The sequence below is a fragment of the Rhodotorula toruloides genome, assembly GCF_000320785.1.
Source record: "Rhodotorula toruloides NP11 unplaced genomic scaffold Scaffold18, whole genome shotgun sequence".
Lineage (NCBI taxonomy): Eukaryota > Fungi > Basidiomycota > Microbotryomycetes > Sporidiobolales > Sporidiobolaceae > Rhodotorula > Rhodotorula toruloides.
This window is the reverse complement of record NW_015622978.1, coordinates 67,745-90,635: the sequence shown is the minus strand read 5'-3', so window position 1 is coordinate 90,635 and position 22,891 is coordinate 67,745. Positions and strand designations below refer to the sequence as shown.

Here is a 22,891-nt window from a genome sequence, read left to right as displayed (position 1 = left end):
CTAAGGTCTACCTGAGTCTGCAATCGGGTACCAGGGCACGCTAGGAACCGTTTACACATATTCATCGTCCAGAAGTGCGTTGTGAGCGTTGTGTGACTTGGAAGGGAGCCTCCCAACCGAAGCAAGCCTCCTCACCCGTCCTTCCGTAGCGCCGCCTGCATCGAGAGCCAGCATGTCAGTTTACCCCGACGACGTCGTCATGCAAGTCATCAAGCGAGAGAACGTCGAGCCGGTCGAAGTCACCTTTGCCGACGAAGAGCAAATCAAGTCGGAGTGCGTCGACGACTCTTACCGCTCGATGGCGCCGTCGCCCGAGTCCATTCAGGCCCCCAGCGTCGTCGACGACGACCGCTTGAGCCGCTCGACGTCGCACAGGGTCGTCTCGCGTCGCTGCGAGCTCCCTCTCCTCCCCGTCTTCGCCGTTGACGGTCTCAACAGCGGAAACGGTGTGGCCGCCTCTCCTCTTGCCGCCCTCCTCAAGCACATCGAGCATGAAATCGGAAGGGCGAGCACCAGCATTGAGTACTGGCGTGGCGTGAGCGAGAAAGCCGCAGAGAAGGTCAATGAGGAGACGGTCAGGTTCAATGCCTTTGCTGCCCTCGTTAGGGCGGCTAGCGAGCAGCGTATCAAGCGAGAGAAAGAGTATAAGGAGGCCCTGAAGTATGTTGAGGCCCTCGTCGAGCACAGGAACCGCCAGGTTCGGGAAATGGACATTCTCGAGGACGTCCTCGCTCGTCGCCGGGAGGAAGCGGCGCACCGTGAGCTCATCCAGTTTCTCTGGCGTCATGCCATCAGTACTGATCAGTGTGAGCAAGCAGAGAGGTTGGCGAAGCTCGTGACAGGCGAGCCAGTCAAGCGCGAGGATCACGAGGAGCAGAAAGAGCGTGAGCTCACCGCCAAGCTCCTCGACCGCCTCGAGCGCAAACGCGCAATCTTCAAGATCACAAACCAGAGGATCATCAAGCAAGGCCTGCCCGACTACGAGCACGCTCTTTGCAACCTCTGGACCGAACTCAAAAACCAGGTCGCGCTCGCCCACTTGGGTTTGGAGGTCAAGCGGCGTCTCGCCAAGGTTGAACAGAACTATGGCATGGCCCGCGAACACCTCGCGGGCATGGTGCGCTTCAAGGAGGAGCAGCTCGAGAAGGCCAACGCCATCCGCAACTCGATGCGCCCCTTCAACGCCCACTACACCAGCACCTTCGTCCGCGTGCACCTCTAAACGTCGTTTCTCGACGTTTGTGAGGCGTACAAGCCCTCCGTACCCCCTCCCTCCCACTCTAGCCGGACTTTGTCCGAGGAAAAACAGTGTTTCCGCGATTTGAGCCCGTTTGTATAGTGCCCTGCGTCTTCCGAGCGTCCTGTACCATCTTGTACCATCTACTGATAGCCACCTGCGTTCCCTGAGCCTCTGTCTGGCAGCCAGCCGGACACAAGTCCGCAGAAAATATCCTCCCTTCTCCTCCTCTATCCTCCTCCTCATTTTGTGCGCTCCCTCCCCCCGTGTAGTAGCCCTGATGGACTCTGTGTGCAATCCTTCACCTTTCTTGTTCATAGTTGATTGCGGTATGCGTGTGAGGACGAGAGAAAGCGTGAGAAGGTCTAGTGAGAGAAAGCGAGAGAAAGCGTTTCAAAAGCGATAGAGAGAGCTGCTGTGTCCAGTCTGCCCCTCCGCTGCCAACTAACATGCTCCTTCCAAAATTCCATACCATGCGCTCTACGCCCTCTTCCTGCCAAACACGACCCCCATCTCCCACCCAACCTCCAACGCCCCCTCGTTCTCTTCCAACCGCTCCACCCCCTGCCTCCTCAGAGTCTCCAAGAAGACCTTGACACAATCGCGATAAGCCTGCCCAGTCCCTGCGTCCGGCGAGCCGGGCGAGGGACGGTGCGCTTCGTTGTATGCGTGCGCGGAAGACCAGGTCCGTAGGTAGGCTTCTAGTTCCTTGAGGGTCCACTTGCGCGTGAGAAGTACCTCGCGGGTAATGGAGATGCTCAGTGGCGCGTCGGTCGAAGCGGATGAAGCAGGTCGAAGCGAGTAAGTTGCTGAATCACCCGCGGCGGATGGATGCGGAGGGTCGAGTGCGGGAGGGAGGGAGAGGGGAGGTAGTGGGCCATTGGGGCGGAGGAAGAAGGAGCGGTGGAAGGATGTTTGGTCGAAGGAAGGTTCGGAAGAGGGGGAAGGGAAAGGGAAGGGTGTGAGGAGCGCTTCGACGATTGAGCGGCCAGGTTGTTGCCAGTATTTGCCTGCGTGGGAGCGAGTCAGCCTTGGCGGAAGAAAAAGGAGCGCAGGGAGAAGATGGGGAAGAGGCGCACGTACCGAGTGTCCCGCTCGAGTAGGTCGTGATGAGCGGGTTCAGCGACGGCTGCTTCTGGAAGAAGAATTCGCCGTAGCCCTGCATGCGTAACGAGGTCAGTCGGGTCCTGACGAACAAGCGAAAGACGCAGCTGGACTCACCCAGAACGCGAACGCCCCGCCCGGCTTCAACACCCGCGCCAGTTCTCGGTACGTCGCCTCGGCATTGAACCAATGCGCCGCTTGTCCCGCGACGGCCAAATCTACGCTCTCGTCCTCGACAATGCCCGCCAGCTTGTCCGACCCGCCCTTCTCGAAGCGCACCTCGACTCCGTCCTTGATCTCTCCCTTTGCGCGCTTCTCCTCCAGAATCCTGCGCGCAGCCGAGACCATGTTGTCTGACGGGTCGATGCCGACGATGCGTTCGAAGCGGTCGAGGTCGAGCCAGTCAAAGGTCGAGACGCCTGGCCCGCATCCGAGGTCAAGCAGGGTGCGCGGTCGTTGCCTCAAGGCGGGCGAAGAGGACTGATCGAGATAGGCGAGGACATGGTCGAAGAGCGCGCGCGGATACGAGCTGCGAAACGAAGAGCGAGTCCGAGGTGAGCGGGCGCAGCGCGGCGAGGGCGACGCGGCGGACGCACGGTCTTGCCTGCGCATACTTGGCTGCGTCGAACGAAGCCTTTGCGAAGGTGGCCATGGCAGCAGAGTGGTGTCAAGAGGAAGAGGTGTTGTCCTGAGGCTATCGATGATGGCATCCTCGCTCGCTCACACTGCGTCGTGGTGCAGTCGGAGCAGGTGTACCTGTACTATCAAAGTGTGACTAGAATTATGCAGTACTCGACTGGATTACCCGCGGTGACCGGCTACTCGACCTCCTCCGGACTGCTCGTCTTCACTCACTCTGCTCGCACTCGCACTCTCGCTGGAAACGATGCTGCGGACACTCGCACGCACTCACACACAACGCTCACTCGCACGCTGCTCGTCGTCGTCCGCACCGCGCACCGCACCCGTCCTCGCTCACCAACCCCCGCATGCTGCCGACCCGCTTCCCTCGCCCTCTCACGCGCCCGACCAAGCACAACTGAAGCCACAGCCATTCATCCTGCGACCACTGTCCCGAAGGTACCAGCTCGAGACGGTGTCGACCACCGCTCACGCTCCTTCGACATGCACAACCCTGCACTTCGTCTCGCCCCACGCGCCCTCTCAGCCTCGCACAGTCTCCCTCCCGAACCTCTTCCTCCGAGACGCCAGCATCCACCCGGACCACGTCCACCCCTCGTCGCAGCAAAAGCTCTTCCGCACGACCGACGTCCCGCTCGAGGGGAAACTCGTCGGATACGGCGTACACGATGTCCCAGGCCACGGCGAGTGTCTCGTCACGGAGTGGAGTACCCCTGTGCGCGGCGTGAGCGCCAAGAGCGCGAAGCTGAGCGTTGTGCCGATCGAGCTCCTTGCGGGAATCATGAAAGGTGATGCGGAACACTCGGAGCGGGATGGCGAGGTACCCGCTGCGCGACCGTGGGACAAGCAGCAGCTCGAGAAGACGATCCAGTGGACCGACTACGAGGCGTTCAAGAAGGACGACCAGGCGCTCCTCCAGACGCTCGACTCGCTCATCCGCGACGGGATCGTCTTCCTCCGCAACGTCCCGACAGATGCGAAGGAGGGGCACCATACTGAGCTGCGCAACCTTGTCGAGCGGATTGGGAGTTTGAGAAGGACGTGGTACGGCGACTTGTGGGACGTCAAGGCTGTCGAGGGAAGCCTCAACATCGCCTACACGAACCTCGACCTCGGCCTGCACATGGACCTCACGTGCGCCTGGGCCTTCTCCTCTTCATCAACCTCTCGCGCTGACGAGTCTTCACGCACAGCCACTTCGACAATCCCCCTCGCTACCAATTCCTCCACTCCCTTCAGAACACGCACATCCGCGGCGGCCTCTCCTACTTTGTCGACACCTACGCGCTCGCTTCTCACCTCTCCACCCACTCGCCCTCCTCCTTCCAAACCCTCTGCGCCGAACCAGTCCGATTCGAATACAAGAACGGTCCGCACCATACAAAGTTTGTCCGACCGACGTTCGAGTTGAGGCAGGGCTCGACGCATGCGTTGCATGCGGTCAACTATTCGCCGCCGTTCCAAGGGCCTCTGCCGCTCGAGCGCCTCGCGAACACGAAAGACGGATCGGGACGCGAATCAGACGACGCAGACCGACTGGCCGACTTGCATTCCGCGCTGTCGGAGTTTGCGAGCTTGTGCGACGATGCAGGAGGGAAGTGGAGGTTTGAACACCAGCTTGAGCCGGGCGAGTGTGTCGTGTTTGATAACAGGCGGGTGTTGCATGCTCGGACGGCGTTCGAGTTCCTTGAGGGCAAGGAAGGGGGAGAGGGAGGGAGGTGGTTGAAGGGCGCGTATATGGACGGGGACGAGGTGCTCAGTAAGTGGAGGGTGTTGAAGGCGAAGCAGCACGAGGATGTCGCGAAGAAGGGGAGGACGTTGTTCACCTGAGGGCGCGGGTCTCCTTCGTGCGTTGGTCGCATTGTTTCCATTGTTGTCCTTTTGTCTTCGTCGTCGTTTCTCGGGATGTGTCACTCCCCTAGCAAGTCCTGTCTCCCCTCGTCCTGCATTGATACCCAGGTCGCTCTTTTCTCCTCCTCACCAGTCGAGAGCGCATTATACCTAGCTAGCGATACATATACAAACACTCCTACTACAACACAACACGAGCACAAACGAACCCTCCCCACCGCCTCGCCGGCCTCAGCCAAGCAACTCACTAACGCTCATCTTGCCCACCATCTTGACACTCGTACTTCCCCTCCTTTCCCTGATCGCTGCCCTTCCTCGCGCCTTACCGACACCGGCTGAAGGAGCGGGCTGCGACGCTGCGAGTTGGAGGTGAGGAGGGAGCAGGGGGTCGTCGTCGGCCCATGTGACGGAGGTTGTTGGGGCTGCAACGGCGAGCGAGTGCGAGAGCGGTGCGTGCGAGTCGGAGGAGGAGACGACCACTCGAGGAGCAGGCGGAGCTGGGACGGCAGAGGAGGCGGAGACGGCGTCGGCCATCTGAGGTCGGCTCACGCGCGCCCGTTGCGGTGCGAGCCCAGATGAGGGGACGGCGGAGTCGGTCGATGCGGGACGGTACGTTTCGAGTTCGGTTTCGAGCGAGGCGACGCGTTGCTGGACTGAGGCGAGTTGCGAGAGAGTCGCGAGGTGTTTCTGTGACAACGACACCAGATGCGGAGCTGCTGAGCGCTATCTTCCGACAGAGGCAACGAATCGCGCCGCTCGAAGGTGTCAAACTCACCTTCCTACTCTCGACCAACTCCTCCCGCAACGCCGCAACATGCCGAATCTTCTGATCCTTGTTGCCGTGTCCGACGAGCTCCGAGTTCTGCGCGATGAGCTGCTGAGCCTCGGCCTCGTTCGCGGCGTTGAGTCGCGCGAGGTGGTCGATTGTTTGGCGGAGGGAGGTCGTTTCGGCGATGAGAGGGCGGAGGGAGGTCACGTCGGCGGACAGGCTATGCGTTCATCAGCATCTTCCACTGGAACAAAAGGTAACCGAGGAAGTCGTCGCCAACGCACATCTCGACCTCCTCCTTGAGCGCCGTCTCGCTCGCCCTCGTCTGCGCAAGCAACCCGACAACCCTCCGCTTCTCGGTCCGCTCCCTCTCAACCTCCTTCCTCGCGTCCGCGAGATGCCGCTTCTGCTCCTCGATCTCGCCTTCCAGCCGTTCAGTCTCGTCTGCGAGGCGTTGCTCGAGGTCGGCGAGGGCGGACGAGAGGTCCGAGACTTGTTCTTCGGCGGTCGAGAGGGAGGACTTGGTGTCGGCGAGAGCGTCTTCGGTGGATGAGAGCTGGGTTTCGAGGCGGGGGATGTCGGTGTTGACGGCGTGGTCGAGCCTGTAGAGGACGAAGTTACCTGCGTTAGCGCGCGCTGTCGCCATCGAGCCCGCTCCTCTCTCTTTTGACGAGTAAGAGCGGACGGGCACAGCGTGCAGCAGCGACTCACTCCTTCTCGAGGTCCGACAACTCCTTCTTGAGCGCCCGCTTCTCCTCGTCCCATCGCTTCTCCCGTCCCTTCATCCACAACCGCGCCTCCTCGTCCCATTCCACACGCCAATACTTCTCCTCCTCGGCCGATGCAATCTCATCCCGCAAGCCCGAGGCGTCCCTCAGATCCGCCCTCGCCCGCTGCCGCCACTCCTTCTCGTTCCGCTCGGGCCCGACCATCAACTCCCGCTCGTCGCGCCACAAGTCCCGAATCCTCCATCGCTGCCACTCTGCCTCCTCGCGCGACTCCTCAGCGACCTTGACGCGCTCTTCGAGACCCGCCGCATAAGCAGCAAGACTCTCGACCTGCGCAATCCGGTCCTCGACCTGTCTTCGAAGCTTGACCTCCCTCATACGCGCCTCGTACAGCTCGCCCTGTCGAGCAACGCGCGCTTCCACACGCGCAGAGAGGACTGCCTCGCCAGCCGCAGTCGCCTGCTCCGCCCGTCCCTGCTTCTCCCGCTCAAGAGCCGCGTCAACGGACCCCTTGTCCCGCTTCAGAACGGCGTATCGTCCGCGCTCGACGAAGAGGTTCTTCTCGACTTCTTCGAGACGACCGCGGAGGGTGGCGATTTCGCTGTCTTTGCGTTGGGAAGAGGCGGTGTGCTGGGCGGTGAGGGACTCGAGTTTTGATTGGAGCGAAGGGAGGGATTGTTGATGTTTCTCGAGGAGGGTAGTCGTCTTGGCGAGCTTTGAGGTGAGATGTCCTGCGGTAGAGCCTGTCAGCTTGCCCGGAGCGAAGGGGCGAAAGGAAAGCTGGACGCACGAACTTCGCTCTTCAGTCCGTCTTTCTCCTTGCCCAGCTCCTCCCGCTCTTTCTTCAGCTCCTCTGTCCTCTTCGTCAGCTTGTCGACCTTGGCCTGCGCTTTCGACACCTCCTTCTCATGCGAAGCGGATAACCGGGCCCGCAGGTCTTCGAGCTGTGGAAGCCTTCGGTCAGCTCAGCGCTCAGAGCGTTGCATCTCCATCGACCAGGACAACGTACCTCACGCTTGTGTCGTTCCCTCTCGGCGTGAAGAGCGGCAGAGCTGGTCGTGCCGGCTGCGCGAGACTTTGGTCGGGCATTCTCCTTGTCCCCCGCTGTGCCGTCCGGGTTGTACAGTCCGAAAGTGTCTGATCAAAGGACCAAGTGTCAGCCTCATTCGGCTTGTACGAGCGAGAGGATGAGACGAACCCGGTTTGTTGACATCCCGCTCGCCCATCGCAAAGCGGTCCCCCTTCTCGAGCATGCCCGCCTTCTTGTACGAAGGATCTGGGAGAGCAATGGGTACGTCGTATGCGCCCGGTGGAGGGATGGTGTCGGGTGCTGTTTGCGATGTTGAGCGACGGGGAGGACGTCAACGGGGTCAGTTTGTGCGCTCGCAGGGACGAGCCGGGTTGGACGTACGCTTGTCTACAAATCGCTTGGCTTTCGGAAACTGCATGTCTAGCGGAAAGCGTGGAAGCTGAGCGAGTCGTCGAGGACAACAACCGAGATGAAGAGGGTTGGGCTTCTGGACAAAGCTCACCTCGCTGGGCAGACCTGAACAGCTTGAGAGTTCGCTCCGATACTGCTTTGAATACGACTGGGCCCGCCGACGACACGCGCGAAGCCCTTCTCCCGCCTGCCCGCCGACTCTCGCCTCCTCATCTCCGCATGCCTACAACACTCGGCGCACTCACGCCATGGTTGCACCGAGAGTTCCTGTCGCAACGCAATGCATACGGTGACAGCTTGCCGACAACATCGGTCGAGGAAGGGAAGCGGGTGCAGCTCATCCGGGTGCGTTGGGCGTTCTGCCCTGTCGAAATCCCGCTTCAGAGCTGATGAGGGTTCGCCACTGGCTTATAGGCGACTGGCATGACTGAGGAGGATGGCGAGACCCTCGTCTGGGCCGAGATGAGCGACGGCGAGCTCTGGATCGACTGCTGCATCCCGCTCTCGCTCGCCGAGCAGTACAACAGGTGCGCGGCAGCCTTCCCCCTCAGCTTGTTCCTCAGTTACATCCAGACGCTCGCTGATACTTCGCGGCCCGCCGCTTACAGCAAATCGGCCAGAACCTTCGCCGCCTCTTCTCAGTCGAAATGCATCTTCCGCCTGCTCTCATGGTGTTTCGTGATCGCCTCGCCTCTCATTCCCTCACACGGTCAGCATTCTCCTCGCAAATCGTCCACTCTCGCGACTTCCTCGACCGCGACACCACGAACTCAAGCCCCGCGAGTCTGCCTCCGCATCGACAGCTTTAAACACTTCGGCATGGGCGAAGGCACGATGCAAGCCGATTGCAAACCGTTCAGGAACTTCACGCCTGATGTGGGGCGCGTGCGAGGGGAAGGAAAGGAGGATATCGCGAAGCGGGAGCGGGAGAAGCGGGAACAGGAGAGGGTTGCTTGGGTTCGCAGACTGGAAGAGCGGGCGCGAGGGTCGGGCGAGGGACAGCCGAAGGACGATGCGCTAGCTGTCCCGGCAGAGCAGGTAACCTTTGTGGACGATGTACGTCTGAACCGTCGTCCCCTCCGCCGCTTGAAGCTGACCCCTCCCGCCTCAGCTTCCTCGACCTTCGACAGCGGCGAGTGAACCTCGCAGAACCACTCAACAATCACCTGTCGCAGCTGTTCACCCGCATGCCGCTCCTCCTGCAGCGCCTGCCGCACGTCCCGGCTGGCCGGCCGACAAGGACGCACTGCTACCTCGAATCGATTTTGGCGAAGTCGAGGCGCTGCTGAACCGCTACAAGCGAAAGCAGGGAGCTCAGCATGAGGCGCCGGTCGCAAAGGACAAGGGGAAAGGAAAGGCGAAGGCGGTCGAGCCGGAGCCTGCACACGCTCACCCTGCGGCCCGGGCCATGCCTGCGGATCCGACCATTGGCGACGATGGCGGCTGGACCTCAGCTTCGGCTCTCCTAACGCGCAAGAGACCCAGGGCGTCGTCTGCTTCGATGTCTGCGGCGCCTCGACCACTCGCTCCATCTGCTGCTGCCACAGCGAATCCTCCTCGTCCATCGCCTCCCCAACCTGCTCCGCCTCTCTCGGCCAGTCCCTCGCGTCGACGAAGAGATGCAAGTCAGCCGGCCGCTGTGCGCTCGCCAGCTGCTGGCCGTCCTTCGCAGCCTTCCGATTCGCCTCGCTCGAAGAAGGATGACGTCACAGCACGACAGGAGAAGGAGCTCGTGGAGATGGCAATCGATACGGTGGAGGAGAAAGCGGTGATGGACGAGGATCTCGAGGAAGACGTTACCGGCGCTCAAGCGATCCCGAAGGTCGACAAGGGGAAGAAGCGGGCGTCGCCGTCGCCCTCGCCAGCTCCCTCTCCCTCACCTTCGCCCTCGCCACATTCAGTACGCCACGACGATGTTGTCGAGCTAGCAGCCCCTTCTCCCAAGCGACGGCGGTCCTCCCACTCCGACTCGAACCCTCCGCCTCGCTTCGTCCCCGTCATCCCCCTCGACATCTTGGACTACACGCTGTGGTGCAGCATGAGGGGACTCGTAGCGTGACCTTATTGACTTGCATTTCGTTCGAGCAGCGCCGCGCTTGACCACGCCTCTGCGGAGTGTCCGCGGATCAGCCGGCGCAGACTTGCTGGACGAGGGCTGCGCTTGGCTCTATCCTTCTCGCTTGTCCTGCGCTGCTCGCTATGCTTTCTGCGTTTCTACTGAGATCTTCATGACACCGCACGCCGGACCGAGGAGCTCGAGGCGACTTCGCGCTTTAGTCCAGTATCGTTCGCTGGACAAGCGACCAGGACGAGTGCGTCTTTCCTTTCCCCATCCAGCCCATGCTGACATTCAGTCAAGCTGCAGAGTCCTCCCAGCGACAGCGAGAGCGAGACAAGCGATTCTGGCGACGACATAGACGATCCACCACCTTCACCTCCCGCGACGAACGCCTGTTACCCTCTTCTCCTTCGTGCGTGTACTTCAGCTGCGTAGTCACTGGGAAAAGACGCTGACAACGTATGCAGTCATCGGTGTGCTGCTTGTCGCGCTTGCAGCAGGCGCTTTCGTCCTCTTTCTCTACAAGCGGGACAACAGTGCCGCTTCGAGCGTTCCCACCTCTCCTACGACCCTCACACAGACTACGACGACGCCGGCTTCGACTGTACTGGTCGCTGCGACACGTTCGCCCTTTACGCCCTCTGCTCTTTCCCCTTCTCCCTCTGCTCTTTCCCCTTCTCTCTCTGCCACGACTCCCTCCACCCCTCCCACTACTTCAACGCCTTCTGCGACAGCCGCCACCTCGGCCTCGACGTCGTCGAGCGTCGACCAGTCGAAGCTGAAGGCGCTCGGCATTTCGACTTTCCTGGGTAACCTCACGGGAGCAATTGCGAGTTGGTACCATACGGACTCGACGACAGACTCGACGAATGGTGAGCTTTCACACCTGACTTCCAGCGTTTTCTGCTGACCAGCAGAATGCTCAGGCCGGTCGTGGTGCGAGCTACCTTGTACGTCGTCCCTCTGCTTCGCTTCTTCCCTTCGCAATGCTCATCTGCTCCGCACAGACGACGACTCAGTACCTGGCTTCGCGCCCTCGCTCAAGACAATGCTCTCGTCGTTCAACGGCGACGCAACAGCGGCCAAGAAGGGCTTCTGTGGGCTGAAGGCGACCGTCTATTGCCCAAGACTGGGAGACTGATCCCGATGATCATCGCCGACGCCTTTGACGACAAGTGGGTGCGGACGCCGAATTCGATAGACGTGATCTATGGCTCGGTGCGTCCGCAGCTTTCGAAACTCGCTTCGTCCCCATGTCGCAATGCTGTCGCTGCTGACTCTCTTTCGCAGTTCGCCGAGCTCTTCGGAAGCGCAACAGACAACAAGGACGACGTGGTCAAGGACGTCTGGTGGATGCTGACTGGCGAGCGGGACGACAAGTTCGTTCTTCACCTCTTGCGGTCAACCATCTTCTCACGCTCTCGGATTCTGGCAGGTTCACCTACAAGGGCGTCGGTGTTGGATGACCTCATTGTAGCCTCTACTGCCACTGGTACCACCTCAACTTCGTCGCATCCTCGTGTCTCGTCACCCGCACACCCTGCATCCCAAGCGCAAGACATCGCGCCAGCGTCTCGAGCGTGTCTCCCTCCGACCTGTTGGTGCCGAAGACTGGTCGCCAGACGAGACCCCGCCCGCTGCCACGACAAGGCAGAAGCATGCGGACTTCTCGCAGCTTGAGGTCGACGCGCAAGTCGTCCGCCACGATCCCGCTCAGCCGTGCCGCCTCGCTCGTTTTATCCGACTGCGCTCCTGCGCTTGCCTGTACAATCCACCCTCTCCTCCTGCCCAGCTGGATGAGCAAATCCTCGACCCTCGCTCGCGGCTGCATCATCCCGAACAGATCCTGCCTCACATCGCTCGGTATCCGTAGCGCATCGTCTTCGTTCGTAAAGAGCAGAGTAGACGCTGAGAGTTTGTAGCTTGAACGGGCGAGGGCGACGATGAAGAGGTCGAAGACGGCGAGTTCGCGAGTGCGCGAGGAGAGGAGGGTGTCCGTCCCGCTTTGTCCCGGGTCTGGGTTGTACGAGGGTGGCGCTGTCTCGACGTCCTCTGCGTGACCAGCGCACTCCTCTGCCCGCCCGAGCGGATCGGTCGAAGGAGGCGGCGCCCCTCTCCTGCTCGACGCCATCCGCTGTACCTCCTCAACCCAAATCCCATACGCCTGCTCGCGCGCGAGACTCGTCGCATGCAAGAAGAGCGTTCGGGAGGCAGGTCGGAGCGCAAAGATGAGGTCGGAGAGGGAGAGGTCGCTGAGGATGCGGAGGAGGAGATGTGAGGGAAGCGACTCGAAGAGGGAGCGTGGGGCGCAGGCAGGAGGGAAAGCGGAGTATGCGGGTGGTGGGGCAGGTGTTTGCATGGCGCACGACGGCGGCGATGCGGGGTGAGCGGCAAGAGGCGAGGTCAAGAGGCGAAGGAGGGAGGACGGCTCTTGCAGGCTTGTGACGGGCTGCTTGCGGGTCCTTGTGCTTCGTATCGACGCAGAGACGCTCAATCGGCCCAGAGACAGGCAAAGACGGCGGAGAAACTGCTTTTCTTTGATTTCAACGGCACGAATTGATGGCACTCTTTCTTTTTCTCCTTGTCCGCTGCGTCTACTTGAGCGTGCAGACGACAGCCTCCTTCGAGAAGAGACCCGTAAGGAGGAGCTTGTTCTGGTACGGCGCGCAGGTGGTCGAGGCAGAGACTTTGCGGCCGTCGTCGGCGAAGATCAGTTCCGAGGTGTACTTCTTGCCGAGGCTGCATATCCAGCACAATCAGCAGCCGCACTTTGAGGGAAAGGAGAGCGGCGACGAACAACTGAGCGTCGCTCGTCTCATTCTTGATGCGGAAGCACTCGGTCGCGACCGTCTTGCCCGACAATCCCGCGTCCTTGCCGGCCTCGGTAAAGTCAAAGATCTTGGTCAGCGCCGTAGCGTACATCGCGCCGTCGTGGCCGACGTGGATGTTGTCGAAGTGGCGGTTGATCTGCGGGCGGGGAAGGTCAGAATGGAAGCTGAATTGCTGGCAGATGAACGCACCTTGATCACGTCAAGGGGAATGAGCGTGTGGTCGCTCTGGGCCTCCCAGACGCGCACAAGACCTTCGAGCGTCGATGCCTGGTAGAGGAGGTTTCCGGGTCCCTTGGCGATTCCTGCGGAGGGCACCTTCCTCAGCTTCGTCCGAGCGTCTCGAGCGACGCGCAACTTACCATTCGGGTAAGTAACCTTGTCAGCAGCGACAATGCAGTCGGGCGTGGCACGCGAGGCGTCGCAGTAGATGATGTCGCTCGCAACCGAGGCATACTTTTCGTACTTGCGGGTCTGCGAGTGCAAGAACGGTCAGAGAGAGCGGCTCGACTTTGTCGGATACGGAAGCTAGCGCACCCAGTGAGTCTTGTACCGGTGGTCGTTGCTCATGTAGAAAGTGCGCGGGCCGGTCGCAGCGACTGCGTTTTAGCGAGCGAGTCGTGTCAGTAATCGCTCCGAGAAGCCGAACTGTTGACGCACTATTGTTGGGCGTGCGAATGAGCTTGTGCTTGACCGTCTTGACATGGCGCGCCTCGTCCGTGCCGACAAGAGTCTCGAAGATTTCGATAACCGAGTCCGCGCCCTGCGTCGGCGCAAGCGAGCGGTCCTTCGGCGGGCGGTGCGAGTTGATAAAGATGGTGAGGTGGTTCGGGTCGGACGGGGAGCGCCAGATGTCGATTCCGTGAACCCAGATGCCGTTTGCCTCGGCGGGGAGACCGACGAGTTTGACGCGCTTGTGCGAGCGAGAGGCCAGGTCGAAGACGGCGATGTAGTCGGTGCTGACTTGCGGCAACTGGGTCGCATTCAGGTGGAGAGTAGCAGGGACCCAGTGAACGCGGACTTCGCGACTCGAGCAGACCCTGGGAAGCGAAGGGAGTCAGTCTGCGTCTCGTCGGCGGGACTTGCTTCGCACGGAGACTCTCGACTACGGCTCTTCGTCGTCTCGTTCTTCAAAGACGCGCTCGAGGGAGAATACGCACAAATACGCCGTCCCCGACTCCTGGTCAACCCAGGCCGCATCCTCGCACGCCTCGAGGCCTGCCGTCTTACAAAGTCAGCTCAATCCTCATCACTCGACTCGCAGCGCACGTACCTGGCACGGGGAAGCAGTTCTCGTTGTTGAAGCCCTTGACGGTGCGGGTCACGCCTGCTCGCTCGAGGCGGGGCTGGAGGAGGGATAAGAGGCCTGCGGCTGCGCCGAGGGTGAGCAGTCCGACACGGCGGAGTGTGAGCACTGGCATCGTCGTGTGTTTGGTGTACTGGGACGAGGAGAACAAGGGCGACGTCGACTTTGCGGGGACGAATGGCTGCGGCGGACAAGTGGGGGCGACGGCAACGAACCGGCCGGCGACCAAAGGATGCTGCGATGGCACAGGCAGATGCTGAGGGGCTATACGAACGCAGACGAGCGAGAACGGAGAGGGTATCGACGCGAGAGAGCGGGAGAGGAGGGACGACAAAAAAAGGGGTATCCAAGCGAATGAGAGTCTAGGTTGTTGTAGCTGTGGCAGAGTCCGAGAGATTGTCTGTGTGTGGTAACGCCGGTGTCGCTAGCGAGCAGCGCGGTCGGTGCCGAGGAGGAGCTGCTCGAACAGGCCTGTCGCAGACTGTTCCGTCCGGAGCTGCGCGCACGGACGAGCGTTAGAGAGAAATAACTTGATCAAGGATGAAGCGCGCGCACCTGCAACATGTAGATGATACCCGTGCGCTGGCCTTGGTCGCTCAGGTCGACCGCGACACCCGTCTTCCCAACCCGCTCCACCCCATCCGCCAACACAATCGTCGAGATGATCGTTTTCCCTCCGCCCTTGTCGCTGTCAACAACGAGCTGCTTCGTGTTGCTCGGCATCGACTGGAACAACTTGAGCTTGGCCGTCCCGAGACTCTTCCACTGCGCATGGTGTTGCTGCAAGAACACCTTGCACCGCATGGTCGCCACGACGCTCGTCTTGTCCGGTATGCGAGGCTCGACAGGACTCGTAGGCGGCGAGAAATCGTCTTGTGTCGAGCTGAGTTTGCTGGCAGACCGGGACGAACCGGGCGCCGACGTCGACCGCTCTTCGAGCAACGCCTGGGATGGAGCTCGGTAGTTCGGGCTCGGGTTCGTCGCTCCGCGCAAGGCCTCGCTGCGCAGTCCATCTGCAGAGCGCGAACGGTGCACGGGTCCTTGCGGCGCAGCGAGGTACCCGCCCTGACCCTGCCCAGGCTCGCCTCGCAAGCTCGTCGCATACAGCGGCCCACCGCGCCCGCTAAAGTCCATCCCGTTGAAGCTTCGCTCCTTCGGCATCGGAGGGGGCGGAGCACCCCACCGACCTGAGTTGTCCGTCCGCCCAGACGAGTACGACCCGTTCGACTGGCGCGAGTCCGGGCGGGCCATGGCGGGCGGCGCAGAGTCGCTTTGCGAGCGGGGCATGCTGTGCGGGTAGGTGGGGTAGGCGCCGTTCGCGAGCGGTGGGGCGTACTGCCCAAAGTCGGACTGGGGGAACGGTCCTTGCGGGCCGTACGGCGACTGACGGCCACCACTGCTGTTCGACCCGGGCTGGCGATAGTCGGGCTGGCCGTACGGGTCTCGAGGGTAGGGCGAGAGACTCTGCGGGCCGTTCGCATGGTGAAAGTCGGACGAAGCAGGCGACTGGACCACCTGTCCGTTCGCGTAAGTCGGCGAAGGAGCAGGGTATCCGTGTTGCGTCATGCTGGCGTTTCGTTCGGGTCGAGCGATGGACGGTGCAGGACCGGAGACGGCGCGCCGGGAGGGGTCGAAAGAAGGAGGGACGGGTTGGAGGTGAAGAGGCGGGCGACCAGAGCCAAGAGGGGGAGGGCCAGGGTGCGGGAAGGCAGAGCGTTCGTCGGAACGTGAGCTGGCTGAAAGAGGAGAAGGCGGGACAGGGCTTGCGGGATGTGCGCCGGGCGGGAGGGGCGAGAGAGGTGGTCCAGGCATTGCACCGAAGGACGACGAGAGAGCCGAATTGGGAACGGTCGGCGAGATGGGCGAGTGACCGGCACCGGACGACATCGTCGAGTCCTGGCGAGGCTGAGCAGCGCCGAACCGAGTCGCCTCCTCAATTTCCGCCTTCAGCTCCTTCGCACGCATCTCGTCTCCGCCTTCAACGAGGAACGTCAAGCGCTCCTTGTTCATGATCGTAACCTCGACCTCGCCACGAGTCGAGCCATCGGCGACGCGAAGGTGTTTGCCGGCGAGAGGCGGGTAAAGAAGCCAAAGGTCGGCGCCGCCAGCGAGATGCAGTTCCTCCGGCGCGACGTGCTCGCAGACGAGGAAGAGGTCGGTAAGGATGACGACGAAGGCGCGAGGAATGCGGACTTGGCGTTGCGCGGGATCGGAGGTCGGGACGAACGAGAGGACGGCGTCGTACGCCTTGCGGAGTTGGCGCTGGTAGGCGAGGTTGGGCGGCTGCATTTGGAGCTTGCATTTCTGCGAACATACGTGATCAGCGAGAAGTAGGAGCGAATGCGGAACGGGACGCACCCTCGGCTTCATCGTGAAGATATCCAGCGTGCGCTCCGTGTTGAGGCGGCGCTCGAGCTCGCTCACACGCAGAGGCGGCTCGCGCGAAGGGTTCGGCGAGGGAGCATGGACCGCAGAAGTGTTGGCTGTCGAGACGCCTGTCGCGCCGGACGACCGGAAGCTGCTGCTGTCGAAGCGAAGCAAGATCAGCCTCGTCGAATAGGCTGAATGCTGGAAATTCGAGCGCACCTGCTCGACGGACTCTCCATCCTCGGACTATCGACCGCACTTCGCGGCTGGTCCTCCTTCCGCAACCCATTCGCCGCCGCCGCCGCCAAATCAAGGTTCAGCCTCGGCGGTCCCGCTCGTGCAGGCTGCTCGACTTCGCGTCGCTCGATAGGCGGCGAGGCGAGTCGTTCGACGTCTTCTGCTGGTATCCGCTGCTCCGCTACCGACGGCTGAGCGGGCACTTGCTCCACTCGCGCTTGCTCCTGCTCCTGCGCTCGCTGCTGCCATTCCTCCTCCTCAGACCGCCGCCTCATCACCTCCTCCTTCCCACCAGGCCCAAGCACACTCCTCTTCCTTCCCTCCTCACACATCTCCTCCAACTTGGCCAACTTCTCGTTCGCGCTCACCAGAAGCGCATGGTCGCTTCGTCCTTCTTGCGTGCTGCGCAAAAGTTTGGCGTACAGGCGCTTGTAGTACCGCACGCGATAGTAAGGTAGCTCGAAGAGTCGGTCCATCGTGACGGCTGAAGGAGGAGGGGGGAGTGAAGGAGGCCAAGGGAGGGAAGCGAGGATAGGCGCGAGTTTGGGGTTGGACTGGACGGGGTCGTAGAAGTCAAAGTCGAGGGAGACGGTGGTGGCGTAGCGGGTGTAGGCGGGCTCAATGTCGGAGATCCAGCGCATGAGGAGGTCGCCGAGCGCTTTTGGCGAGGAGGGGTTCGGGCCGATTTCGTTCAGTTTCTGCGGCCGCGAAGAGTCAGCCTTAGACGAGAGAGAGCGCGCGACAAAGGACGAGACGCACCGCAAGGAGGGTCTTGTTGATGCGGTACACCGCCTCGATTGCTCGGAACATGGCGTCGAGCGCAGGAGGCGGGAAGTTGTTCCGCGACCATGCTGCTGCAACGCGCTGTTTTGGCGTCGAGTGTCAGCGCAGAAACGCGCGAAGAGTCCTAACGAACGGAACGCACCTTAATCACCGCGCCCAAGTCCTCGACGTAGGCCGTCTCCGTCGCGATCAGGTCCTCGAGCGGGTTCGCACGCTTCAAGCTGCTCGACGCCGCCAATGCAGCGTTCCCGCTCGCCGTAGACTCAGACGCGACAGCAGCATGTCCTGCCTGCGGAGCCGCTTGTGAAGGGCCGGCACTTGCTCCTGCTGCGATCGCCGCGCCGTTGAAGACTTGTTCGCCGCCTGAAGAGTCGCGCGGGCCAAGAGAGTCGGTGTGGAGTTGCGTCGAGGAGCTGGAGGCGGAAGGCGGAAGAGGAGGAAGGGGCGGTGCGGGACCAGACGAGGGCGCGCCGTGTCCCGGTATGGGTGGCAGGGAGCTTTTGCGAGGGATTCGCGGCGCGTTCGAGTCGTTTGCGCCGGGTTGAGGGAGAGGCGATGCGGATCTCGGTGGAAGGGCGCCGCCTGACGGACCAAGACCGGGCGACAACTGCGGTCGTGGGCGGTTCGCAGCCGAGTATCCGTTCGACATGCCCTGCGTCGGCTGGTAGGACGGGCCTGCCTGCGACGAGCCGGGCGGAGGGGACAAAGGAAGCGGTCCCCGGGCGGACGACGAGGACGCGGACGAATTGGGCGGGTGGAACGCATCGAACGAGTGTGAATCGCTCAAGTCGAGGCTGCCAAAGTGTCCTGCGAGTCCTGCAGGCCCGTACGGCCTCGTTGTCGCGTCCTGTGCGCCTGCTCGCTGTCCATCGCTCGCGAGTCCTGCGCCGTGCGAGTAGCCCGCCTGTGGTGGCCGTGCCGGTGCGAACGCCGAGTAGTCCATCCTGACTGCCGTGCTGACCCGCTGTGCTCCGTCTCAGCCTCCCTGGCGCGGTGCTCGAGCTGGATCGAGGCGAGCGTCTGTTTGCCGAGGAAGCGGAAGTGAGGGAGTGAACAAGCAGCGGTCGGGGCCGTTCGAGCGAGTCGTGCAGTGGCTGCCTGCAGTCTGTTCGCTCTGGCGTCCAGCAGCAAGCGCCAAGCAAGGGTCGAGCGAGCCGGTCGAGCGGTGCGTGCGTTCGACCTTCGCGTTCTCCTGCGACGCGTTCCCCTGTTCGCCTTTCTTCTCGGCGCAGGGACAACGTGCGCTTGCAGCAAACGACGCGCTGCACTCTAGCAGCCCGTCCAATTCGAACGGAACGCGAACGGAAAAGACGACAGCTCGCCTCTGGGCGAGCGAGACGCTCCAGAAAGCCGCGGACGGAGAGCAATGCAGGGATGGCAAAAGGCGTCGAACGAGTATGTGGGTGCGTACGTACAAAGGATGCGAAGATGAATAGAAACGAGCGTGTCCTCCTCCTCCCTCAGTCGACCGTCTTCCTCCGCTCGATCTTGTCGCCCTTCCCCTCTCCCTCGCCCTCATTGTCGCTCCCCTTCCGACTCCCGTCCCGACTGACATTCTTCGGCGTCCCGCCATTCGACGACGAGATCCCAAACACGACGTCCTCCTTCCTCCGTCGCAGGAGCTCCTTGGCGTCGATAAAGACGGTTCCCTGCGGGGCCGGGAGGGAGCCAGACGAGTTGGAGCGCGCGCCTTTGATGGCTGCTGGGGAGGGCGCAGGAGGCGGGGAGAGCGTGCGAGAGGCGGAGCGGACGGGTGCGGGAGACTGGATGGGTGCGGTGAAGAAGGACGAGGGGCGGCCGGCTGATGCCAGGCGAGCCGTACCGGGCGTGGCTGAGCGGGGAGTGGCTCCCGTTGTAGGCGCGGACAGCGAGGCAGGCGGGTTGTGCTTGACGAGCGGCGAGGCATGCAAGTCTTCCCTTAGCGCTCGCTCAACGGGCGTGACGAGGTGCGCGTCGTGCGAACCACTCTGGCTGCTCGTGCGGCGCGTGAACGTCGGGCTCGTCGGCGACGGCGGCGAGACCTTGTTCGGCACGACGGCAGGAGACGGGCTGCCTGTCCTGCTTGCGTTTGACGAGCCACGGCGGCGGCGAGGCGTGAATGTCAGGACGTCTTCCTCGCCTTCTGACGTCTGAGCCGGCGTCCTAAGGCCTTCGGGGTCGGGCGTCGCAGTGACGGAGGGAGGCGTAGGCGATCCGACTGCCTCGTCCAGCTCGACCTGCGGGACGACCGGCGTCGGCGGGACGATGTTGATCGGCTGTGCTGGAGTCCCCGCACGTCCCTTCGGTGTCGCAGCGTCCAGCGGCGAAGCAGCGATGGGCGACAACAACCTTCGCAAGCTGGGCTGGGCAGCTCCCGGCGTTGGCGTGACCTCCGCCTCCCCAGCGCGCTCGAAAGCCTCGACGATCCAGTCTGCATGCATGTCGATCACCTTCTCGGCGGCGGGCAGGAGGCTGACCATTTGGAGGTAGCCGTGGCTCCAGCCGGCGATGATGCTCGTCTGCACCCAGTCGTCCTCGTCTTGGTCGAGAATCGGGTCGCGCGCGGTCGTCGACGACGACATGCGCAAGCCGGCGCCGAAGCGAGATTCGCGCGAGAGAAGCTCGAGCTTGCGGCTCTCCTTCGCTTCGCGCAACTTGCCGGCGAAGAGGACAGTCTGCGCGGCGAAGGCGTCAGCTGCGATGCTGCCACAGGGCGAGTAGCCGGACTGACATCGTCCACGAACGGATCTCGCTCGCCGCAGGAGAGATAGACGGGCGGGAAATGCGCGAGGAGAGCGGGCGGAGTGAAGATGGGCGAGATGTGGTAGTCGGAGTGCAGGTCGGGCGCGTTGCGTGGCCCGATGTAGAGAAGAGCCATGGCGCGGCACTGCGAACGAAGGGTCAGACTCGTAAACGTAACGGAGAGCAGGAATGGCGGCGCACCATTGAGGGCGAGATGATGCGATCTGCGAAAGCCGTCGAAGTCAGCCACAAGCTATGAGAGCGAGGACCTGGACCTCACGCACCATTGAAGAACGCCGTCCGACTCGTCATAGCCAACCTCGTCTCGCTCAACACGCCCTCCTCCCCTCCATCAACCGCCGCAACCTGTTTCCCCTTCTCGCGCACCCCAACCCCCTTCTCCTCCTCCCTCACCTTCTCCCCCAACGCACGCTGCACCTGTTCTCCCCCTCCGAAAGCCTGGTCGTCCCACCAGACCACCCGCTCGCTGAGCGACTTCTCCGTCTCGTCCGTCACCGGTACTTCTTCCTCCTCGTCCCGCGCCGCTTGGTCAACTTGATCGCTCGACGCCGCCTTCTTCGAGCTCGTGAAGTATCCCTCCCTGATCGCCGCGAAACTCGCGCTCCCCGGTAAACCTCTCACCAACCCGCGTCCCCAACTTGTCGTCCTCCGCCGCCTCAACACTTTCGGCCTCCCCCTCTCGCTCCCACTACTCCGCTTCTCCACGTCCTCAACAACCGCAAGCGGAGAACGGTGGTCCAGGTGGTCCTTCTGACGGAGGAGTGAGGCGATGTCGGGATGAGAATCGGAGCGGAGGACGCGAAGGTCTGAGGAGGACATCCAGGAGGTGAAGTGGAAGGAGAGGGCGGCGTAGGCGAAAACGAGGGCAACGGGGAGGGGAGGGATCGGAGTGGTCGAGGAGGAGGATGGGCGAGAGGAGGAGGAGGCGAACTGGCGGTTCTCGAGGATGCGGAGGACGACGCCTGTCGCGATGTTGGCGCCGCTGCGGAGAACGCCATCAGCCTGGTGCTCATGCTTGCTCCACCGCCTTGCAAGGGGAAGCGCAAGCAAATCCAGGACAACGAGGGTCAAACTCACGCCGAATCGCCGGTCAACACGACCCTGAGCTCCTTCTCTCCGCTCGTGTTCATGCCGATGCAGCGACCCTTCGTCGCGTGCAAGAGCGAGTAGGCGTCGTACATCTCGTCGATCGCGTAGGGGAAGGGGTACTCGGGGGCCTGTTGGGACGGCGAGAGTTAGGGTCGGGCCACGCACCTATCTTCCGAGACGCTCGTGCACGCGGGTCAGAGGAAGGCGAGAGCAGCCCGCGACTCACCTTCCCATAATCGAAGCTAACGACCACCTTTCCCGTCTTCCTCGCCCACCTCAACAACCGTTCCTCGTGGTGCTCCGGGTTCATGCAGATGAATCCTCCGCCGGGGATGTCCATGACGAGTTCGTGGGCGGTGGAGAGTGAGGGGCCGTGGTAGTAGAGGTAGACGGTGAGGGGTTTGCTGCGAACGAGAAAGAGCGGGCGTAAGGTCTCACGTCACGCAAAGGCAGAACTCGCCACGACCGCACGGAGCCCCACCAGTGTGCAGTGAGAGAGCCAAAACGCACGTATACCGGCTCCCTTGCGGTCTCGGGAGGAAGAGCTTTCTCCGAACCGTGACAGGCGGGCGGTCCTTGCGCGTAAAGAACCGAATGTACGGGTTCGACGTCTTCTCCCACGTCACGCGGAGCATCTCGACTGTGCAAAAGGCGCGGAATTTGCGCAGCTGTGCAATCCGGCGGATTAACGAGAATCAGCATGCGCATCTCGAGGAGATGGATGGTGAAGTGGGAGGAACGCCGGACGCACCTTCTCGTCTGCTTCGTTGGCTAAGAGCAGGTAGTACGCCGAGAAGAGCAAAGAGGCGATGTCGCGCAGCCATTTCCAGCGGATGTTCATGGCCGTCGCGAAACCGGCGTCGAGAGCGGTGACGAACCAGGTGGCCCTGCGGGCGGGCGGGGAATGGGGTCAGCGCTAGCTGCAGGACCCAGGGAGAGCGCCGCGTGCAACATAGTGCGCCGCAAACTCCCTCATCGCTGTCCGCCGACCCGGCCAACTCGCTCGCTCGCTCGCGTTTGAACGCACCTGTAGTAATCCCTCGAGTACAGCCTCGCAAGCGGCTCAGGCGCCTGCAATCCCAGCAGTACATCGCCATGACGGACGGCGTAGAGGATGGTGAGTGTCGAGAGGATGATTTGCCAGGGAGTGAATCGGGCGAGGAGGCGGTTCAGGCGGCGGAGGTAGAGGACTCGCGGGCCTTTGGCGGGCGAGAGGAGGATGCGGGAGATCCAGAAGAGGAGGACGAGGCCGACCTGTGAGCCCCAAGAGGGTGTGAGCGCGCGGTCAGGCGATGTGGTGCCCGAGATGAGATGAGGAGGCCAGCGGACCTGGGAGCGGCGCCAGGACGGGCTTGGCTTGCCCGCCAGCTGGTCGAGCATGCGTCCGAGTGAGTGTTAGCCAGCGCGAGCAGCTGTGAAGTCTAGCAAGCGAGCAGGAGAGAGCGAGAGAGCGAGCGAGGACGAGGTCGGCGAGATGGACGTGAAAGGCCAACAGCCGGTCAATCTCCGAGCGAGCCAGCGACGAGGCGCCCATCTCGTCATTCGACTCGCTCGCGTGGCAGCGACGACCCGCGCATGCTTCATCGGGCCGAGCAACCGTCGGCAGGATACGCCCTCTCTTCGAGCAGGAGGAACAACTCGAACTGCGTTTGCACCGTACGATACCAACTTCGGTAGGGGAGCTACAATAGCGTAGAATGCTTGTCTG

The 22,891-nt window shown here is 62.3% G+C and overlaps 9 protein-coding genes and 1 pseudogene across 10 annotated transcripts; 4 read left to right on the top strand and 6 right to left on the bottom strand.

Moving 5' to 3' along the window:
* Window positions 1-172: 172 nt before the first annotated feature.
* On the top strand, window positions 173-1,222 carry RHTO_02368 (uncharacterized protein; the record flags this gene model as incomplete). The annotated part of the gene is made up of 1 exon (XM_016416044.1): window positions 173-1,222. One exon carries the CDS (start codon window positions 173-175, stop codon window positions 1,220-1,222), a length of 1,050 nt encoding a protein of 349 aa, XP_016271872.1.
* A 495-nt stretch (window positions 1,223-1,717) lies between these two features.
* Window positions 1,718-2,993, bottom strand: RHTO_02367 (trans-aconitate 3-methyltransferase; the record flags this gene model as incomplete). The annotated part of the gene is made up of 4 exons (XM_016416043.1): window positions 1,718-2,247; window positions 2,321-2,396; window positions 2,459-2,870; window positions 2,938-2,993. 4 exons carry the CDS (start codon window positions 2,991-2,993, stop codon window positions 1,718-1,720), a joined length of 1,074 nt encoding a protein of 357 aa, XP_016271871.1.
* A 234-nt stretch (window positions 2,994-3,227) lies between these two features.
* Window positions 3,228-4,813, top strand: RHTO_02366 (gamma-butyrobetaine dioxygenase, autophagy-related protein 8; the record flags this gene model as incomplete). Its single annotated transcript, XM_016416042.1, has 2 exons — window positions 3,228-4,117; window positions 4,177-4,813. The coding sequence occupies 2 exons, from the start codon at window positions 3,228-3,230 to the stop codon at window positions 4,811-4,813; spliced, it is 1,527 nt and encodes a 508-aa protein (XP_016271870.1).
* Window positions 4,814-5,065: 252 nt separating this feature from the next.
* Window positions 5,066-7,779, bottom strand: RHTO_02365 (uncharacterized protein; the record flags this gene model as incomplete). Its single annotated transcript, XM_016416041.1, has 8 exons — window positions 5,066-5,521; window positions 5,610-5,823; window positions 5,888-6,205; window positions 6,315-7,062; window positions 7,122-7,275; window positions 7,341-7,468; window positions 7,530-7,661; window positions 7,743-7,779. The coding sequence occupies 8 exons, from the start codon at window positions 7,777-7,779 to the stop codon at window positions 5,066-5,068; spliced, it is 2,187 nt and encodes a 728-aa protein (XP_016271869.1).
* Window positions 7,780-7,991: 212 nt separating this feature from the next.
* RHTO_02364 (uncharacterized protein) lies at window positions 7,992-9,831 on the top strand (the record flags this gene model as incomplete). Its single annotated transcript, XM_016416040.1, has 4 exons — window positions 7,992-8,117; window positions 8,187-8,299; window positions 8,381-8,828; window positions 8,884-9,831. 4 exons carry the CDS (start codon window positions 7,992-7,994, stop codon window positions 9,829-9,831), a joined length of 1,635 nt encoding a protein of 544 aa, XP_016271868.1.
* Window positions 9,832-10,292: 461 nt separating this feature from the next.
* Window positions 10,293-11,297, top strand: RHTO_02363 (hypothetical protein; annotated as a pseudogene; the record flags this gene model as incomplete). The annotated part of the gene is made up of 6 exons: window positions 10,293-10,602; window positions 10,656-10,703; window positions 10,758-10,781; window positions 10,839-11,049; window positions 11,122-11,210; window positions 11,267-11,297.
* A 14-nt stretch (window positions 11,298-11,311) lies between these two features.
* On the bottom strand, window positions 11,312-12,190 carry RHTO_02362 (uncharacterized protein; the record flags this gene model as incomplete). Its single annotated transcript, XM_016416039.1, has 1 exon — window positions 11,312-12,190. The coding sequence occupies one exon, from the start codon at window positions 12,188-12,190 to the stop codon at window positions 11,312-11,314; it is 879 nt and encodes a 292-aa protein (XP_016271867.1).
* Window positions 12,191-12,425: 235 nt separating this feature from the next.
* RHTO_02361 (arylesterase / paraoxonase) lies at window positions 12,426-14,080 on the bottom strand (the record flags this gene model as incomplete). Its single annotated transcript, XM_016416038.1, has 8 exons — window positions 12,426-12,570; window positions 12,629-12,798; window positions 12,852-12,964; window positions 13,022-13,133; window positions 13,197-13,258; window positions 13,320-13,699; window positions 13,820-13,877; window positions 13,933-14,080. The coding sequence occupies 8 exons, from the start codon at window positions 14,078-14,080 to the stop codon at window positions 12,426-12,428; spliced, it is 1,188 nt and encodes a 395-aa protein (XP_016271866.1).
* Window positions 14,081-14,389: 309 nt separating this feature from the next.
* RHTO_02360 (guanine nucleotide exchange factor) lies at window positions 14,390-18,295 on the bottom strand (the record flags this gene model as incomplete). The annotated part of the gene is made up of 6 exons (XM_016416037.1): window positions 14,390-14,461; window positions 14,521-16,269; window positions 16,324-16,489; window positions 16,552-17,267; window positions 17,329-17,433; window positions 17,495-18,295. 6 exons carry the CDS (start codon window positions 18,293-18,295, stop codon window positions 14,390-14,392), a joined length of 3,609 nt encoding a protein of 1,202 aa, XP_016271865.1.
* A 517-nt stretch (window positions 18,296-18,812) lies between these two features.
* Window positions 18,813-22,563, bottom strand: RHTO_02359 (hormone-sensitive lipase; the record flags this gene model as incomplete). Its single annotated transcript, XM_016416036.1, has 9 exons — window positions 18,813-20,006; window positions 20,063-20,218; window positions 20,275-20,297; window positions 20,358-21,076; window positions 21,172-21,311; window positions 21,410-21,587; window positions 21,694-21,851; window positions 21,935-22,070; window positions 22,211-22,563. 9 exons carry the CDS (start codon window positions 22,561-22,563, stop codon window positions 18,813-18,815), a joined length of 3,057 nt encoding a protein of 1,018 aa, XP_016271864.1.
* Window positions 22,564-22,891: the final 328 nt, after the last annotated feature.